The sequence below is a fragment of the Lupinus angustifolius genome, chromosome LG13, assembly GCF_001865875.1.
Source record: "Lupinus angustifolius cultivar Tanjil chromosome LG13, LupAngTanjil_v1.0, whole genome shotgun sequence".
Taxonomy (NCBI): Eukaryota; Viridiplantae; Streptophyta; class Magnoliopsida; order Fabales; family Fabaceae; genus Lupinus; species Lupinus angustifolius.
The window spans coordinates 7,870,952-7,891,532 of record NC_032021.1 but is presented as its reverse complement, the minus strand read 5'-3'; the positions used below and the strand labels follow the sequence as shown (position 1 = coordinate 7,891,532).

The 20,581-nt window shown below is 33.3% G+C and overlaps 2 protein-coding genes across 6 annotated transcripts; one reads left to right on the top strand and one right to left on the bottom strand.

The window, feature by feature from the left end:
- LOC109325911 (protein phosphatase inhibitor 2-like) lies at positions 2,297-11,894 on the bottom strand. 3 transcript variants are annotated; one of them, XM_019558523.1, is made up of 5 exons: positions 11,769-11,894; positions 10,354-10,432; positions 4,458-4,570; positions 3,906-4,091; positions 2,297-2,820 (listed from the first exon to the last, which is right to left on the bottom strand). In XM_019558523.1, exons 2-5 carry the CDS (start codon positions 10,356-10,358, stop codon positions 2,576-2,578), a joined length of 549 nt encoding a protein of 182 aa, XP_019414068.1. In that variant the 5' UTR covers positions 10,359-10,432; positions 11,769-11,894; the 3' UTR covers positions 2,297-2,575. The 3 variants fall into 3 exon arrangements, with proteins under 3 accessions (XP_019414068.1, XP_019414069.1, XP_019414070.1); XM_019558524.1 differs by lacking the exon at positions 11,769-11,894 and adding an exon at positions 11,611-11,747; XM_019558525.1 differs by having other exon boundaries at positions 2,303-2,808; positions 11,769-11,893.
- On the top strand, positions 14,609-18,369 carry LOC109363358 (FBD-associated F-box protein At5g18780-like). 3 transcript variants are annotated; one of them, XM_019609599.1, is made up of 4 exons: positions 14,609-14,748; positions 15,098-16,038; positions 16,120-16,320; positions 18,032-18,369. In XM_019609599.1, the coding sequence occupies exons 2-3, from the start codon at positions 15,112-15,114 to the stop codon at positions 16,297-16,299; spliced, it is 1,107 nt and encodes a 368-aa protein (XP_019465144.1). In that variant the 5' UTR covers positions 14,609-14,748; positions 15,098-15,111; the 3' UTR covers positions 16,300-16,320; positions 18,032-18,369. The 3 variants fall into 3 exon arrangements, with proteins under 3 accessions (XP_019465144.1, XP_019465145.1, XP_019465143.1); XM_019609600.1 differs by having other exon boundaries at positions 14,609-14,751; positions 15,102-16,038; positions 16,120-16,332; XM_019609598.1 differs by having other exon boundaries at positions 14,610-14,751; positions 15,102-16,038.

The following is a 20,581-nucleotide window of genomic DNA, read 5'->3' as shown; positions in this document are numbered from 1 at the left end:
AGAAACACATACAAATATAATGAGTGAGTGATCATGGACGGGTCGGGTCATGTTTGGTCCCTACCTGACCCTAAATATTATCTGAGTCTATTTTTGAACTCGAACCTGACCCTAGATTTGATTAGACTCGACCTTATTCAGGTCCGATCATGATCGGGTTGTGTCGGGTGAGCAAGTATGGTCGAGTCGGGTCCTGCGCACCCCTAATTCCTGCAATTGCATTTTACACCAAACCCCTACATAGTCATTTTTTAGTGTAATATACATATTATGTTAGCATAAAGATTTATACACTGATAATATATCATCAACTATTTATTTGTATTATTTTTTTTTTAAAAGTCAATGATTATATGTATTTTTTCTCTCTTCATTTTTTTAAGGAAAAGAAAAGGTATAAAATAAATATGGAAAATGTGTTTCACTTTTTTATTTTCCTGAAAAAGGAAAGTGGAGGAGTTGGGCAAAGAATTGAAGTTTGTAAATTTTGTGGGTATATATTTGGTGACCTATAAATAACGGTGACTTTGTGCATTTAATGAATATGGGTTTATGGATGGAGATTGAACATCTTCAATTCCAAATTTTGTTTGTCTAATCAAATTTTGTGAATAAACCAAAGCTCACCAAATCCAAAATTTGTCCCTTCAACGTTTTCCTTCTTTATTAAGAAACCTCTACACTCTTTGAGTCTTTTAAAAAAGAAAGAAAAATTAAAAAAAAAAGGCATTTTTAAATAAGCATTACTCCTTCCTTACCCCCAATATATGTCTATAATTTTTAAAGTACACAAATGCTCAATCATTCAACACTTGGAAACTAAATAATTATCATAAGTGTTTTAAATTATGATTGTATTCATGGTTGAACTTATTACAGTTGCATATATGGTTGCAATTGTGATGATGTTGTCACAGTGACTCTTTAAACAATAATCTTATGACCACAATTGTGATTACACACTGCAATATGAAACACGGATAATGATTATAAAAATTTCATAATTATATTAATATGAAAATAATTATTATGATCACAATCATTGAATTAGAAAACATGCATTTTACTTTGTAGAGAGTTTTCCAAAATATAAAGTTATTTTTCAAGTACAAAAGTTTAGGTGAGTCACACAGTTCACTTTTGGCAAGGCATATCTGACGAATATATGAGTGTTTGTTGTGATAATTAAATATTACCCACAAGTGAAATTTTTATGCTAATAACATTGAAACTCACCATTTTGTGGAGTTTCAGTTAGATAACATTTGTTGACAAATAAAAAGGAGATCATAGCAAATTTGCAATGGTGATACTCATTATAATTTTTTAATAGGTCCTACACAAATTTTCTATATTTATTTTTTGCAGAATCTATATTTAAGCAGCTCTTCAAATCTTAAACTTTTTGATGAACTTATGGCTCCAATTAATAAATGATACTTATGGCTTAGAGAAAAATACATCAAATAACCTTCTTTTAATTGGGATAATAACAATGGCAAGTCATTCCAACAAGATTGAGTTAAATTCAATAGAATTTGAAATATGTATTACGTTGTTAGATTATAAATATAGAAAATATATAACAATTATTCAATAATAATTAATTACGATGAGGAGTTTCGTATACATCCAAGAAGCCATCTGAATGTAATTTAACAAAGTGACCTTTGCATGGCATATAAAATGCAATATGTTATTGTGATCACCTCGGTACATTAAACAAGGTGCTAAGATGTAATGATGATAAGTTGTTAAAGGGTAAGGCATGTTAAAAATTATTGGTATTACTTTAATTTTAACTCTTATATGAAAGTATTGATTCATCTGTGCTAGGAAAATTAACTTGGTAACTAGTGATTTTTAGGCACATTTCTTAAGATTCCCTACTCCACTGCCAAACTACAATAGTGCAACTCTTTCAAAGTAAGACATTATCATATAACTAGTGATGTGAGAATTGCTGATGAAATGATACAATAGTTTAAGAAATGAGGGGAAAAAATGTATACAGGGATATGAGTTTTATACATTATTACTGCATCATTCATCATTCATATTTAATGATTATTGACTCTTCAAAGAAAATAATTCAAATGAATGATAGATGATGGAGTGACTATGTATATATTTTTACACTGATAGTACATAGATATTAGACTTTTAAGAAATAAGCTCAGCTTAGACATTTTTCTCTGCAGACAATAATTGTACATTCAAAACTTCAGATGTTAATCTGAAGCTGATTGATTTCAAAATCATAAGGATACAAAAGATGCAAAGTCAGCAAGAAAACACAAAATAATTTCAATTCAGATACATTAAAGGTAAGCATCCAACCTTAATTAACTATCAAAGTCACCAACAAATTCCCCCAAAATGGAATAGAATTCCATTGGCAGATTACAAGGGTGCATGCAATACTGGGTTCAAGCAAGTTTACATGAACATATATGGTGGAGAAAGACATTACTTACAGACATGATACATGAATAGGTTGAGTCATTTAGCTTTTCCCTACCCACAGAAAAAAGCTAATTAAATGGCAGAATGGCTTTTATTTGTTGATCACTGTCTAAGAACCATTAGCTGGAGGAGTAGAAGACTTTTTTCCATCCATGTCCATCTCTTTCACACTATCACTCGGTGAAGATGATTCACACTCCTTTTCCATACTAAGCTCAGCGATAGCATTGTTCTTCTCATCATCTTCATCCTCATTCAGAGAACTGTTCCGTCGCAGCTCCTTGACTTTTAGAAATTCATCATAGTGAGCCTTTCTTTGCTCTTTGAAACTTAAGCTTTTATCTGTTTCAGAATTTAATGGTATTCCCAACCCAGTAAAACATTCAGGTTAGTAAATAAATCATCTAGGTTATATCCAAAAAAAGGAATAAGTAATCTCACAATAGAAAACTCCAAATCAAACCCTCTAAATCACTAGATGTAATCATTATATCCCCATAAAACAAGCATGGCATGAAATGGAAAAAGAAAACAAAAAATTCCTTGCTTGTTGTCTTCTCAAAATGAAGCCACTTTCCTCCATGAGAAGGAAAGGATAAGACTTCAATACCAATCAAATAGATACCAGTTTATTATCACGGTTGAAAATTAAAAACAGTTAATGATTGGATATGACGGTAGCAGTCTCCAAGTCGAGATTTTTATTATAAGCTATTTTGAACACAAATAAACCAATCCATATACACTTGCTCAGCATATTTTCCAACTCAATTGTTTAAAGTTGACATGAAATGAATTTTGGTTTAGATTTTACGTGATTGATTTTAGAAGAGTTCATTTTGAAACTTGAAAGGTGGATGTTAAATTAATTTCTGTTTGGGAATAATATTTCAAAAGGTAGTTTAGAAAAATTGATTTTGCTTTGAGGTTTCACTTTGAAATGTCTTTAATCAATTCTGTGGATTCCACATTTCCACACCCAAAATCAATTCTAGTCACCGCCTCGCCACAGGACTAGGAACATGCTACGCTTGCTTCTCTCTTATCCCCCCAAAAAGTGTTATTCTTGTCTACCATACAACAACAGTGAACACAAGTGAAAATGTGAATTTCAACCAAATCCATTTATAGCTACTTTTTCACCAAGTTTGAAAGAACCCTTGGTTCCATCACTATCTATGCTGATTTCTTAGAATAGATCTCAGATGAGCATTAAATAGCCTGACTTCTCAGCCTTATGATCTTTCCATTTTATAAAAATCAACTTATGCCAATTAAGGTGATATAATAAAATTGTTCAAAAGTATGAATAATTTTGATCAGAAATTGATTATAGGAACCACTTTTATGAATGAGAAGCACATGTTAACAGTAATGATTGAAATAAAAAAGTAAACAAAGATCTCTGTTGAAAACATCAAATTCAGATTAAATAATACCTTCATCATCTTGCTCCATTGCTTCTATATCTTCCTCGGATGATGTCCAGCCACCAGATTGTTCATTGCCTCTTCTGCTACTAGAGGCAGCATCAGTCAGAGCACTCCATATTGCTTCAACATGTGTTTTGTGATTTTCATCCCCAATACTTGCATCAAAACTTCCTCGTACAGGGGATAGTGAACCTACAAAATTAGGGTATTCAGCAGAAAAGTTGGTGTACAAACAATGCCTAAACCTTGGATATTTCCAGTGTGGATCTCCATTAACAATGTAAGATCAATGTATGATTTTACATTTAGAAACCAAGCAGTCAAAACGAAACAATTTTTTAGAATCTAGCTATGAAATCTAATTTTGAAAAATATTAAATACACAAAAGAATAAGAAAAGCCAACATTATCATTTAAAGTATAAAATATATCTTTCCCGGCTAAAATACAAATTGGCTTTTGTTTCTACAAATAGACAGCCATATGGATATACGTGGATACTTAATGAGCATGAAAATGTACAAGAAAAATGCAGTTTAATGGATCATCTTTACATACTGTCATCATCAATCATAGGATGATATGGAGTCTTAGGCTCAGTAATTTTCTGCCTCACAGGTTTGTTTGCCTCAATTTCATCAATGTTAGTCTCATCCCATCGTACACGTCCCCTGCATAGAGGTAACAACAAATAAAAAGATTAACAATATTAAGAGTCGGTAATGTGCCATGCTTAAAATAGGACATATAAAAATGAAAAGATCATGAAAATGTTTCAAAATATATATATTACATCAGTAGATAAAAATCCTCTCCGCTTATGGGGTAAGGATGCATACATCTACCCTCCTTAGACCCCACTAAGTGGGAGAGTCTTGCACTGGGCCGCCCTTTAGTAGATAAAGATCCGACGTTCCATTAACCATTTTCACTTGTTCAATCAATAAGCACATCCATTAGCAGGCAAGTGATGTTTATAAGAAAACGGTTACAAAGAGATAGAGAGAGAAAGGAAGAACAGAAGAATGAAGAAGAGGTTACTGAAACTGAATTTTGTTATTATTCTGAAACTGAATTACAAGAGAGGAAGAGAGAGTTTATATAAGGATTGCCAGCTCAGCACAGTGAAGCAAGGCACAACCAATTTCTCTCTTAAGAGATAACAGAATCACAACACCTTAGATTATTCTAATATACCCCCCTGAATTTGAGGGTATTTAAAACTTTTGACTAGACTAGAATAATCTCTAACTTGAAGTTGCTTGCGAAAGTTAGTGAATTTATCAGTGGAGAGAGGCTTGGTGAGGACATCAGCAGTTTGGAGATCAGAAGGCACATGAGCAACAATCAATGTCTTATTTTGAATCTTGTCACGAACAAAGTAGAGATCAAGCTCAATGTGCTTGGTTCTACTGTGAAGCACAGGATTATGTGACATAGCAACAGTACTTAAATTGTCACACAAAATGGTAGGTGTTGAGTATGAGAACTTAATCTCTTGTAAAAGAGACTCAACCCACATCAGTTCTTGAGCAGCCAATGCTAGACTCCTGTATTCAGCCTCTGTGCTTGATCTGGAGATGGTGTTCTGCTTTTTAGACCACCAGGTAACCAGATTAGGGCCAAGATAGATGCATGCTCCTGAAATTGACTTTCTGTCATCCACATCAGAGGCCCAGTCAGCATCACACAGAGCTATGATAGAGAGGGGGGCTGAGATAGCAACCTTCTGAAGAAATAGACCATAGGATACAGTTCCTTGAAGATACCTGAGTATTCTTTTTACAGCAGCCCAATGTGAATTAAGAGGTTGACTGAGAAATTGACAAACTTTATTGACACTATAGGTAATATTAGGCCTAGTGATGGTGGCATACTGAAGAGCACCAACAATAGACCTATAGAAAGTGGGATCATCATAGAGGTCATTTCCTGACTTTGTAAGTCTGCAATTGCTTGTCATGGGAGCTATTACTAGTTTGGCAGTGCTCATATTTGCTCTATCTAGGAGATCTCTGATGTATTTGGATTGGGACATGAGAAGAGAACCATCAGTGAGATGTTTGATCTCAATGCCAAGAAAATAGTCTAGTTTCCCGAGTTGTTTAAGAGCAAAGGAAGAGCTAAGTTCCTTGATGACCTTGTGAACTTGAGAAGAGGAAGAACCAGTGACAATGATGTCATCAACATACACAAGAACAAAGAGATGAGTAGAGGAGGAAATCTGCATAAATAATGAATTGTCACACTTGCTGACCACAAACCCGAGACTGAAAATAGTAGACTTAAGCTTCATAAACCATTGCCTTGGAGCTTGCTTGAGACCATAAATGGCTTTGTGAAGTTTGAACACTAAGGATTTGTCACTGTGTTGAAAACCAGAAGGTTGTTGCATGTAAACCTCTTCATTGAGAACTTCATTCAAGAATACATTATTGATATCCAGTTGTTCAATGTGCCATTGATAGGTAACAACAAGAGTTAAGAGAATACGGATGGTGATAGGTTTGACAACAGGTGAGAAAGTATCAGTGTAGTCAACACCAAAGGTTTGATGAAACCCTTTAGCAACCAACCGTGCTTTATACTTGTGGATAGACCCATCAGGATTCTCTTTAATGCGAAAAACCCATTTGCAACCAATGGCATGTTTACCAGGAGGTAAAGGAACTAGAGACCAAGTTCCTAAAGCAAGAAGAGCATTGTACTCTTCTTGCATAGCTTGCTTCCAAACAGGATCAGCAAGAGCAGATTTGGCACTAACAGGTTCACATTGAGTGAGGAAAACACTAGGAACCATAGTTTTAAAAATTCCAGATTTGGACCATGTCTGCATGGGGTGAGTAGATGAAGATGGCAATTGATTAAGTAACAAATCAGTGGAAGAGGATGTATTTCTGGAGTCAAACTCATGTATGATAGTATTAGCAGGACTAGAGAGCAAAGGGGAAGACATGGAGGTGGACAAGGGGACAGAGGTTGAAGGGATATCAGTGGATGAAGCAGGGGTAGGAGGTAAGAAAATTGATGTAGGAGGTGAAGGAATGATGGAATTGATGGAAGGAGACAAAACAGTGAGATCATTATGAACAAAAAAAGTGTTATCATGAAAGGGAAAGGATTGTTCATTAAAAATGACATCCTTTGAAATATAAAGCCTCCCATCTGAAGACAAACATTTATAACCTTTGTGATTAGGAGAATAACCCAAGAAAACACACTCAGTACTCCTAGGTTCAAGTTTATTTTTGTTGTAGGGTCTAAGAAGAGGAAAACAAGAACACCCAAAGACTTTAAGAAACTTGTAATCAGGAATAGTGCCAAACAGTTTCTGGTAAGGGGATTGATGTTGTAAAGTAGGTGTAGAATTTCTATTAATTAGATACACAGAAACAGTGAAGGCAAATTCCCAATAGCTCACGGGAAGTTTAGCATGAGATAAAAGAGTTAAGCCTGTCTCAACGATATGCCGATGCTTCCTTTCCACAGTACCCTGCTGATGATGTGTGTGAGGGCAAGACAACCTATGTTGTATGCCTAAGGACTGAAGATAGGTGGTGAATGGTCTAAATTCACCACCAAAGTCACTCTGAACAGCCTTAATGGTTGTATTAAATTGAGTTTTGACCCATTGCAAGAACACTTGAAACATAGACAAAGTATCAGATTTTTGTTTCATAAGAAACATCCAAGTGAACCTAGAGTGAGCATCAACTATTGTAAAGTAATATCTAAAACCCGAATATGAATACTGAGGTGCAGGTCCCCACAAGTCAACAAACACAAGGTCAAAAGATTTATTGTAAACAGTAGAAGACAAAGGAGCATGTAATTTGTGAGCTTTACCCATACAACAGGCATTGCAAAAATCAGTGAAGTTCTTATTGCAATAGGGAATTTTACAATGTTTTAAGACATTATAGACAATGGCCTCATGAGGATGACCAAGTCTACAATGCCACAAATGAAAAGACCTAAACATAGAAGATGTCCTATTACAGTGATCAACAGATTCATTCACTGTATTATCAGTATTATTTAAACCAGAAGCAAAGGAGCAACTAGGACTAGAAACATAGCTGGGAAGAAGACCATGAAATGCATATAAGCCATCTTTGGTTATAGAACCTTGAAGGAGAAGCTCATTAGTAACCTGAGATTTAACAAAACATTTGTCAGCATGAAACTCAAAATAACAGTGATTATCTTTGGTAAATTGGGAGACACTAAGAAGATTTTTCGTAATTTGAGGGACATGTAAGAGGTTATGTAATGAGAATGAAAGAGGGGAGGTAGAAGAAGTGAATTGAGAACTCCCTGTGAAATGAATTGGTAAACCATTACCATTACCCATGAATATGTGATCTGGACCAAAGCGTTCCGTAGGAGTATGAATTAAACCAGCATCTGAAGTGAGATGATTCGTGGCTCCCGAATCAGGATACCAAGTGGAGTGTTTGGGAGCTTCAATGTTTGCTGTCATTGCATGAGGTGTGAAGGAAGGTGGAGAATAGGGAAGTCCTCGATGATTATTAGCACCATAAGGAACAAATGAGTGAGGACCCGGTCCTAGAAGAGATTGAGAGGAAGGAGGCCCAAACTGAGATGTGTGAGGCCCAAGAGTGTAGTGTGCTGCAGTTGGAGGAAAATGTGAAGGGGGAGAGTAGTAGTGATCCATATATGAAGAGAGTTGGGCCTGAGGAGGTCCATGAGAGTAATTAAACGTTGCATGATGGCCCAATCCAGGTGGAAGAAAATTAGATGAGCGTGAAGCAACTCCAACACTTCGTGGAGCGTAGGTTAGCGAGTTGTAGCCATAAGGTGCATAATAGCATGTTGCCACGTCATGACCAAAACGGTTGCAGAAATCACAGTACAGAGACGAACCACGGTGAGGTCCCCTTCCACCGCGTATGCGACCACCACGACGACCTCGATAGCCACGATAACCACCATTCGAAAGACCAAAGCCATAATCAGGTCGCAGAGACTGAAATTGAGACTGAAATTGAGACTGAATTTGAGGAGAATCTGAAAAAGTTGATGAGGAAGGAACAGATCTTCCTGAATTAGGGCACGGCGACACAGAAGATGAAGGAACTGCAGCAATATTAACTGATAGAGCATCAGAGAGGACTTTCGACTTGTTCTTCTCCATTCGCGATTCAAAGGTTAGAAGAAACGATTCCAAGGAATGAAGTGTTGGAAGATCAAGTTGCGTCTCAATCGAAGTAATCACCGGTTGGAATTCTTCATTTAAACCATCCAACACATAATCAACATGTTCAGTTGTGGAAATCGGAGCTCCAATAAAAATTAGAGCATCAACAAGATTTTTGATCTTTCTAAAGTACTCAGATATCAACAGCGATCCTTGAGTAATTGAACGTAGTTGAGAACGGAGTTGTCGACTTCTTGCTTTCGTTTGAGAACTGCAAAAATTATGCAGTTCTTCCCAAAGTTGCCACGAGTGTTGACAACCAACAACACGAGGTTGTAAGCTTTCAGAAAGAGAATTCAAGATCCAGGAAAAAATTGCCTGATCTTGTTCCTCCCAACGCAAGTAAGCAGAGTTCACTTTGTTGATAAGACGATCATCATCAGTGAGGAACCGGTGAGGTATTTCGGTTCCAAGAACGAAACGATTGGCTCTGTTGGAAGTAAGTGTGGCAATCATGAAATGTCTCCACACGAGAAAGTTCTGCTCCGTTAGTTTCATCGTCGGAGCAGGAAGAACTAACGGTGACGCCACCGTTTGCAGCGGAGTTGGAGAAGGTGTGGACGGAGGAGGAGATGAGAGAGAGGCACCAGGAGGCGAAGAAGGCATGATACCATATAAGAAAACGGTTACAAAGAGATAGAGAGAGAAAGGAAGAACAGAAGAATGAAGAAGAGGTTACTGAAACTGAATTTTGTTATTATTCTCAAACTGAATTACAAGAGAGGGAGAGAGAGTTTATATAAGGATTGCCAGCTCAGCACAGTGAGGCTAGGCACAACCAATATCTCTCTTAATCAAAAACAGAATCACAACACCTTAGATTATTCTAATAATGTTAATTTAAATATCACTTGGAAGATTTCTAATATACTGAAAATATTGAAATGTTCCCACATTCCTTTTCTGAACTTTTCGTCAGAGTGATAGTAAAACATGTTTATCGACCATCCCCTTTACTTTTGCCTTTGTATAGGCTCCTGTTGTGAAGGGAATTTTCAGTGTTTATTTGGTCACTTAGGCTCAGTTGTTGGAAGGAAAGATGCTGATGTAGATATGTGGCAACCAGGATAAATAAATTGTCTGAGGGAAACAGAATCAGATTCCTCAGTTTATCTCATTATAATACACAATATACAGTAAATTGGAGCATTCAGCTTTCAGTCAGATTATTCTCCCGGTAAATAATAAAAAATATAAGCTAACAAATAAAAACACTACTTATGTTTACATTACTTCATTTAGGTTGATGGTTGAGCTCTTCAAAGTTGAAATACCGAAAGTATGCAAAGCGACCCCCAAGTGGCTTGATTTACTGGGAAAGACACAAGTTAAAGCAGTAAGCTCTTAAGTTTCAAGAGCACAAATGATTGAAGAAAAAATAAAAGGAGGAAAAAAAGACAAAAAAAGGGTTGAAAATCTACCAGATACACCACCCCAAACAAGTTAAAGAATGCCAAAGCAACTAGAAACATATAATAAATTGCGAGGGAAATGTGAACTAAGAATTTGATGAAGAGGCAATGTGATAACACCCCAATAAAGAATGCAATCTAAAAATATGCTTTCCCAACTAATATTCACACTTAATTAGAGAGAGGCATTGAAAAATAAAAAAAATGTATTTCAAATTATCAAGACATACCAGACTAAGTTCATTGATTACACCATAAACAAGAAAAAGGATACAAGTTAACACACCACCAGTTACGAACTTGGTATATAAATAAATTAGAGTGTCAAATTGTTTTTTTGTCACGTAAAGCCTGAACTCTGAAGCATAAAGGTAATGTGGCCATAAGATATTTGTTCAAACTTCAAACCTCTTATCACAGGCAATTAATACTGCACTGTTGCTTTAAACTTCCAATGGTTGAAGTTATTCAACAGCATCCATAGTAATAAAAGCTCCTTTTGACAATACGGAACTTCTTATGAGCATAAAATTCTACTAATCCATATGAACCAGAAGCCCAAGATTATAATCAATTTACGATATGTTGTAACTATAAATTAATACAATGAAAATCGAAAACATTGCTCTCTAACAAATGTTTCTAAGTATGTGAAACACAGTTGGAAATCTTTTCAAATTAACATATTTCACAACACAGCATTACAAATAGAGATGACATTTGACAGTCAAACCCTAAACATTGGGATAAAACACATGTTCGTTGAAAGCAAACTTACATATCACAAAATTCTAGGTGAAAAGTGAATACTACCATAAACACAAAGCAATTTCATCATACAGTAATGATTATGAAACATCTAAATCTAATATGAGAATTTAAAATCCAAAATGAGAGAAGAACAAAACAGGTAAATATCGTAAAACAATGAAATTCGAGAACATGCAGAAAATTCGCAAATTAAAAACCATAAAAGTGCTTAATTATCAAAAACAGTTTCAGATTCACTACTGATTTAACATGATTAGTTGTTTATCAAATTCTCTATCAGGAAAAACGAATCTCTGGTAAATAAAACCTTAAATGCTCGTATGAAAATTTTGAACGATGATAATCATCAAGTTAAATCTTCGGAGCCTGTCTCAGGTACCGTCAGAAAAGGAAAAAAGTGAAATTCAATTTTCTTCAATTTTCTCAGAAAATAAGCCGCGAGAGAAAATGAAATGAGACTCTTACCTAGAAAGAAAGAAATTGCTTTATTAAGCTTGCAAGTGCTTCTGCACAAAATCGGGTTTTGTAGGAAGTTATTTTCAACTAAAATTGTCATTTTCAAATTACCCGTTTTCTTTGTAAAAAAAGGCATAAGTTACCACTTTGGTGGTCCACGCATCATGAGAAAAATGCACCTACATAGTAATTAATGAGTGAGAATACTCTAATAGAGAAGTAAGTGATCACTTTTATATTTATACATGTGAAACTATCATTTCATTATATCTTAATAATAAAAATGTTAAATCACATTACATTTTTATTTTGTTTTGGGTGTATTTACACCTCTATTAACGAAACGAAGATAATCTTAACTCTAATATTGAGGATCATGGTTACCAATGCATGAGGACTATTATAGGAAGGAAAATGATATTCTCTTATAATTCATGTTCAGTCATAAGAAAAATTAAATGTAACACAAAGTTTAATATTTGTTTATTAATGATTAATTTATAAATGACATATATTACTTTCTCGTGGATAGTAATAAAAAAATATATCATTATTCGTTTAGCAATTATTAAATAGTAAAGATTGGAATTTATGGATTATAGGAGAATAAAGTCTTATTACGTAAATAAAATGGCTTTTGGTTTCATTGATATCTTTCTCATGGTGCTACAATCCTTTCCATAAAATGCATGGTTTCAGTTCCAATTAAAATCAAGTAGTTGACCGTGTACTTATCGAAACATATCATGTGTCTTTCAAACCCATCATAAATATTGCGTAAAAAGGAAAAGGATTATAACACTGGGGACTCATAGAGTCATTGATTGGTTCACCTTTCCTCCCTTATGCGAAGAATAAAATAACTAGAACAAGTGAAAGACACAATAAAGAAAAATACTCGATAGAAAATTTATCAATATGATTAAACCCAAGTTCAACACGAACATGTTGGGGCTTGTGTTGAACCTTCTAGAAACCCCAACTGATATGCCAAAAAATGATCATGTATCTTATAGTGCAATGATCATAAAAATTATCAAAATTACATAGAAGTACCCAAGATAGTCAAATGTTATACATGTTTGTCGCTAAAGAAAACAAATGTTAACACTCCTTAATAGAACTAAATGGTGGATGCCACATAGATTCAAAACGAAAAAGTTTTAGGATTATATAGCATACAATTGCCACTTTGATCATCGACTTTGCACACCAAAATAGTCTCTAAACCGCTTAAATGACATCATTAATGAGATTTATAAAAAAAGATACATGCAACCTAATCAAACAACATTTAACATTCTAATTTCACACTTAACCATCTTCAAACTCAAATTAATCCCCCAATCTTTACTATCATTTGCATCAATCCCAATTTTTTCTACCAACAAGATGTTAGTCTACTGATGTAAGGTTCCGCTATATCTCTAGGATGACTAAAAAGTCAAGAGTTCGATTCCTGATAGCCAAATTTGTTGAGAGGGACAATCATATACTACGAAGTGAATTAGTTCCTTATCCAAAATGGTGAGGGAATACCCTTAATAGTAAAACAAAAATCCCATTTTTTTTGTTTAATTTCTTTGTGAGTCACTTTTATATCATGGACCAAACATAACATTATTTTCGAAAGTACTAGTAAAAAATTATATTACATTAAAACAACTTCCTTCTGAAAGGGCATAAAAATTAACAAATATCATCAACGTTCGAGTTAAAATTTCTAAAAAGGGTTTAATATGTATATATTGAAAATACAAGTATTTTTTATACTGTTAAATCATCATCATTCGTATGTTAGTTATTATTAACTTTTAAACAAATGTATTATAAATTAATGATGGATGATGTGTTGACCGTGTAAAAAAATTTAGACTATTAATACATAGATTTTAAACTCTTCTAAAAAAAATATATATTTGTCATTGATGCTTCATCCTAAATAATTAATTGAGGGTGATAAAGAGTGAAATGCAAACAAATTAAAGAAAGAGAGAGAGAGAGAGCATTGATGGAAGAAACTGAGGTTGGCAAGTGACAGTTTCCAAAGACATGTCCACAATCATCATGTGGTTTATAAAAGTGCTGCAATTATTGTTAGAGTTTAATATGCATGGAGTCATGCTATAAAGATTTATACATATTGAATTATTTATTATTTATTTTTGTTATTTTTATTTAAAAATCAACACAATAAAAAATAAATGGTGAATAATACAATAATATTATAAAAAACTTTTACACTTATAATATATATATTTCTTAATGAGTTATAACATGGTATGTACAAAATATAAGTATAAGAATTACTTATAATAATATCTATCACTGTATTTTGGTTTTATATATTAATATTATGAGTAAGTATGATGGTTAAAAGTAGTGAATATTAAATTATAAGCTATATGAAAAATATGGATATCGAAATTACATATTTTATAATAACTATTGTCATACTTTTTTGTACTACTAATAATATATTTTTATCATTTTGGATAATGAATTAATCCTATCGGAATGTGTGATTGACACTCGTAACAAGTGTGATGTTTTATATATTGGTATAGATTTTTTCAATTTTCTAAATAAAAAAAAGTTTAAGTACACACCGTTAGTGTAAATTTTTTACACTGTCAATATATTATCCACCATTGATTTATATTACTTTTGTTTGAAAGTCAATGATAATTAACAATTGAACAGCGAATGTTTTTGTCAACGGTGTAAAAAACACTTACATATTATAGACATATTAAACCTAATAAAAAATATGTGTTATATTTTATATTATTTCTTATTTATTTTTTTCAAAAGGGACAACCTTAGAAAAAAAAGGAGTACGTAAAAAGCCCACTTTAAAGAACACTTGTATGAGTTGTATCGGTGGTGCTGATTGAAACTCCCATAGACAACTCTTGACCGAAAATTTCAAGTGCCGTTCTTTGCAACTCGCTGCTGCTGAGGGTTTGCGATTCAATCGAAAATCTTCCAAGTATGTTTTTCTGCATGTCTTCTCTTCCTTTTAATTATTAACAAAACTTGATCATTGATGTATGAAATTTTCACCACCCAACATGAATTTTTCTTGTGTTTTTTTGTTCTGTACTTCTAGGTTTTTTTATATAAAGATAAAGTAACCATTTGGGGTCCCAAATTCAAACCCACATTGTATATTCCATTGAAATTGTAAAAGATGATTTTTTTAATTACTACTCTCAAAAGGGTTTTCTATTTGATGATCAAAATTTCATTTTGATTATTTACTTTTGTCATATATGAGAAGTTATTTAATCTGTGTGATTTAAGCAAGTGAATTTATGAAGTGTTTTTATGACAAACAAGGTGGTTGAAAATGAAGAGGAGGCAAAGGAAGAGGCAGAGACCAAGTGGAAGAAAGAGAAAAGATGGCACAGATAGGCTCAGTGACTTGCCTGATGGTGTTCTGCTTCATATCATGAAATTTATGAACACAAAAAATGCTGTTAGGACTTGTATCTTATCTAAGAGATGGAAAGACCTTTGGAAAGGTCTTTCTGAATTCACCTTGCATTCAAAAGACTTTATTAGTCTTTCCCGTTTTAAGGAATTCGTGTACTGGGCTTTGATTCGCCGAGATCAGCCATTTAACATGCATAGCCTTGATTTCAGTCGCCATGGTTGCATTGATCGCACCTTTCTATATCTTCTCATGCGCTGTGCTATGCAACATAAAGTCCAGAAATTGACACTTAATATCAATTTAGTGGATCATTTTGAGTTGCTCCATTGTGTCTTCAAATGTCAGTCCTTGACATTTCTTAAGATTTCTGTTCAGAGCATCACTAGGATGATGATAAGGTGTCCAAAATCTCTGGGGCTGATGGCATTGGAAACATTGCATCTTTCAAATGTCAATTTTGCTGAAACTTTCGATGACTGTGCTGATCCATTTTCAAACTGTAAGAAGTTAAATACTTTGGTCATTGACCATTGTGTTTTACGACATGGTACCAGAGTCCTCCGTATATCTAATGCTACCCTTTCCAGTTTGACCATACTCGACACCTTGGAACCAACTCACAAAATTGACCTTGATACTCCAAAACTTAGTTCTCTCACTATCAGAACTGATCCTATTCACCAACTCAGTGCATGCAATCTTCCTTTTCTTGAAGAATTAAATATTACTTGTCGCTATACAAATATGCCAAACGATCCATTCATATTTACCTGGCTCCGATTGCTTGGTGGTAATGTAAGGATGATGACTCTATGTTCAAGAACCATTGAGATAATAAACGTAAGTTAGTCGAGTAATTTTTTTTCCACTTTCGTGTTTATATTCCTCAAGACATGTCTCTAATTCATTGTTATTGTGTAGAATTTGTCAACTAATGTTTCAACCAGAATTCAACCTCCGTCCTTCGGTAGATTGAAAATATTGAAAGTGTATAGGTATCAATATACAAGATTATCTAGTGAGGGGATGACCAGGGCAGTGGAATACTTGCTTCAAAACTCTCCACAACCCAAAGTTGATATCATATATGACAGAAAGTGATATGTTTGCACAACTCATCAGGTAGATATTTATGTAAGTTATCCATTTTTTGCTCCGTATTCTACCTTTTCCTCTCTCCTTGATGCTCTCTTATGGTGGCAAGTTATCAGCTGCTATATCATGAGCACCTTGCTAATAGACCTTTGCTATAAAAGTTTTTGTTTTATTTGGTTGAGACATGATTTTTTTTTAATTTTACTTTAAGAAGCTATCCCTGTGTGAGATCTTCCAACTTTTTAGGTCTCAATTCTCAAATCTGTTTCGTGTTTACCCAATAGTGTCTCGACTTAAATGAGGTTTTAATCTACAACTAAGGGAAAATCATTGTATTTATTGTTGGATCCAGCTTGGAGGCTATGACAAGTCTTGATCCAACGGTTAGTATTGACTAATTAGACACACATAATGAAGGTGGATCAAATCTTTGTGTTTTCGAAGGCTATGAATGATATTTAGACATTTCGGAGGTGGATCAAATCTTTGTGTTCCACATTTTCTTAGATTTGGTTTTGTGGTAGATTAAAGAGCGACCTAGTACACAAGACTTCCACCTAGTAGGGTCTAGAGATAGAGTACATGTACATAACCGTATATTGGTGGTAGATTAGATGTGATTTTTTGGTAAGCATTTTGCTAAGATTCTGAACGAGTATTTCCATAAAGAAAAGAACTCAAGGTAATTGTTAGAATATTGTACGCAGCCTCACCCTCGCAAACAAAGATACTTTTTATAGGATTTGAAGTTTTTAACTAACTACCTCTAGGTCACAAGCCAAACAACCTATTGGATATAGAACCGTTGAAGAGATTAAGATCTATCATTGGTCTAGTCGTGGTTAGTGCTGGTATTCTTGTGCTGATAAAGATTATTCTCGATGTTCTTGATGTTGTTATGATTATTAGTTAAATGATGGTGGTTTTTGGTTGGTGGTGGTTTCTAGTTCTTCCTTATGGAAGATCAATTCTCAAATTTGGTCCTTTTTTGTTTGGTCTTACCTGTTGTGTGGTCATCATTCTTGTTAGCGTGCTTCTTTCCATGGTGATTAAACTTCGAGATAACTTCTACCAAGAATGTTAAAGTGTTGTTTGCTTCTGTCCATGGTGGTTAAGCTTGGAGATAACATCTACTATGGATGATTAAGTGTTGTTTGCTTATGTCCATTGTGGTTAAGTTTGGAGATAGCTTTTGTCATGCATGGTTAAGCTTTGGTTCCTTACGGCGTTTGAAGATTGCAATTGCTATTAACGGTTTATAGCATTTAAAGATAGCTTCTATCATGTTATTGACATTACTTTATTTTATATTTTATGATTTGTTTCCTTATTTAGTTAGGAGTCTAATATTAGTATAAATGGAAGTTAGTAACTTAGTATTACGTCTTTTGCATCACATCATCATTTACAATAGTATCAATGAAATTTATTATTGCATTCATTTTCCTTTCGTATATAAACCCTACAATTTCAACATTATATCATCAGAAAATGGATTCCATCAAACAGTTTTATTTTTTATGTTGCATGTTAAAATTGTAGTAAAGATTAAGTCACAATAAGTTTGAAGTGTATCTTGATGCTTGGTTGTATCTTTGTGCTGAACACTTAACACATCTCACATAATTGCATTATGTATCACTGTACTTATTTTGGAAAATTCAGTTATGCATTATGTATTAACTCTTTGTTTTTTTTTCAATTTCTTGATTTAACTGTGGCATTTGATTTTTCATAGAGTTAGTGAAGGTTGGTGCACCCTTTGTGGATTGAGGGACAAGATTCTGCAGCTGCAATCCAATTACATATGAACTTAGAGTATCAACTATCAAGTTTGGTAGGTGATATTCTGCATAAATTACAGACATTATAGTATTTACTTTGAATTGAACTTTTATTTGGCTTATATAGGAGTTTATCATGATTATGAGACTTGTGAACTTTTTTGCATGATTAAACTTTATGGTTAATAGCATTGGATGAATTCAGTTCAATCCATGCCATAAAAGACATAGATTGGACCAAAGACTATGTAATTATTTTATGGTACTTATTACAACAGTGACCTTTTTATGGAACATATATTTCTTTATAGCAGATATGCTTAAGCAAGCATGTTTGTGTGTTTTGAAGCCACTTTGGCTGTGTATTATTATCAATTGCTTGTCACAGGTGAAGTGCATATATATGTCACAATTACATGTGACTTGCCCATTATTAAGGATGTTTATAATCGTGGGGAATTGCTCTCCATCATAACCCTTCTATATTCAACTATTTATTTTGGTATGACGGTCTCCTTACTCTTTGGATAAGGAACTAATGAGGGATGGCAAAAAAAACCGTCCTGTGGGTACCCGCTAAAATACCCACAAACGGTGCCCGCAAAAATAGCTTGTGGGTGGAAACATTTATTATGATATCTGTCCGCAAGTACCCGTATATTTATAAATTTATTTTTTAATTAAATATTTTATATATATTATATTTTTTATTATTTTATAATTATATATTATTTTTATTATTATTTTATAATGAATTCTAGTGATTAAAATATAATAATATATTTAACATTACATAAAATTTATTATTCATCTAATAATTATTTTATATATATTTTTTGTTACAAAATATATAAATATATATTTAAACTTAAAAACTCGTTGGGTACCTGGGTATACCCGTCACTCGTACGAATACTCGTAAATATTATGGGTATGGGTACAGAAAGTACTACTCGCGCTCGTTCCGCCCCTTTGTCATTCCTAGGTCTGACTAATCTTTTTTTAGGTGCATAATTGTTTCTCTCAATAAGTCGTTTATGAGAATCAAACATTTAACATTTTGTTATGAAGATTCAGTTAGATTTTACACTACTTCACCAACTTTTTGTTGGTTGTATTCATCTATTCATGATTCTATGCATGAGACCATGACACTTCTGCCAAAATATTTATTTTTGTATTGCAACCAAATCTCAAACTAGTTTTTTTGCCAAAGATCATGCAATACCTTTTTTCTAATTTTCTGTAAAAGTATTAGGTTCCAACAGTATTTATTCTGTATATAAACACAAAGCACTTTTTGAGTCAAATCTATGCATTTATTCTGTATATAAATTGCGGGTGATGTACATATTGCATAAAAAAAACATTATAGTGATAGTTATATAAATATTAAACCCATTCTGTAAACAATTTTTCCTTTTAGTGAAATAAAATTTCGTACATACTCTCAATTTACTATATGTTGTGATAGAACCCGAAAATACAGTGAGAGCAATATTGGTACTTAGGTCCAAATGTTTTTATGATGGGAGTAAAAAATATGTAGAATACTTTTTAGTGGATTCATCAATGATATTTTTGTGCAAATTTGTTCATACCTTTTGGTATAGTCAAACTTATCTTATAAGGTAGTTGATGTGTAAAATAGCATATATCCTATTTCAAGTAGCTTCTCAAATAAAAGATTATACATCCATGGCTTATTGGAATAAACCCCTTATCAAGTACTAATAGGTAACTTATTATTTGTTGATAAGTTAACCAACTAGTTTATAAGCTTCTTAATAGTGCTATCACACACATTCTAAGAGACTTGGATGATTTTGTTCCACACAACTTGCTTATAATAAGCTAGATATAAATTTATAACCCAATTTTCTTCTTAGCAAAATAAAAGTTCAAAATTGCAAGCTAATAAGCTAGTTGATGCATGTGTCGTGAGGTAAAAGGATATGATTGAGTATATAGTATTTATTAAGAGTTTAATGTCTATACATTGTTGATAATTTTTTATATAATTGATATATTATTTATCATTTATATATATATGAATGCATTGATAATGTAAAATCTTATTACATTTTCATTATATAATAATACTATAATATTCCCAAATCCCACAAAAGTTAGTTTAGTTGATAGAGAGTTTATAATTTAATAATTTATTCAAACATGTGCTTTCACTAAACAGTGTTGGTATGGTAGCTATTTTTGAGTTCCGGGGAACTCAAAGATTTGATCTGATTCAATTTTTATTATCCAATCGAATATAAGTTTCAATTCAGTTTATGAGAGTGAATTATGTTCAATGGGTTTATGGATTTGGTACAATTGGGCTTTCTATTATTAACTAGCAAGTAGCCATGCATTAATACGGCTTCGTTACTCGTTTATTTATATTGTTAAGAACACATGTAATTCGTACATTTATATGGCTAAAAACACATATGTTATCTTACATTTGCAATTATTAAGAACACATATGTTATATATGTATTTGC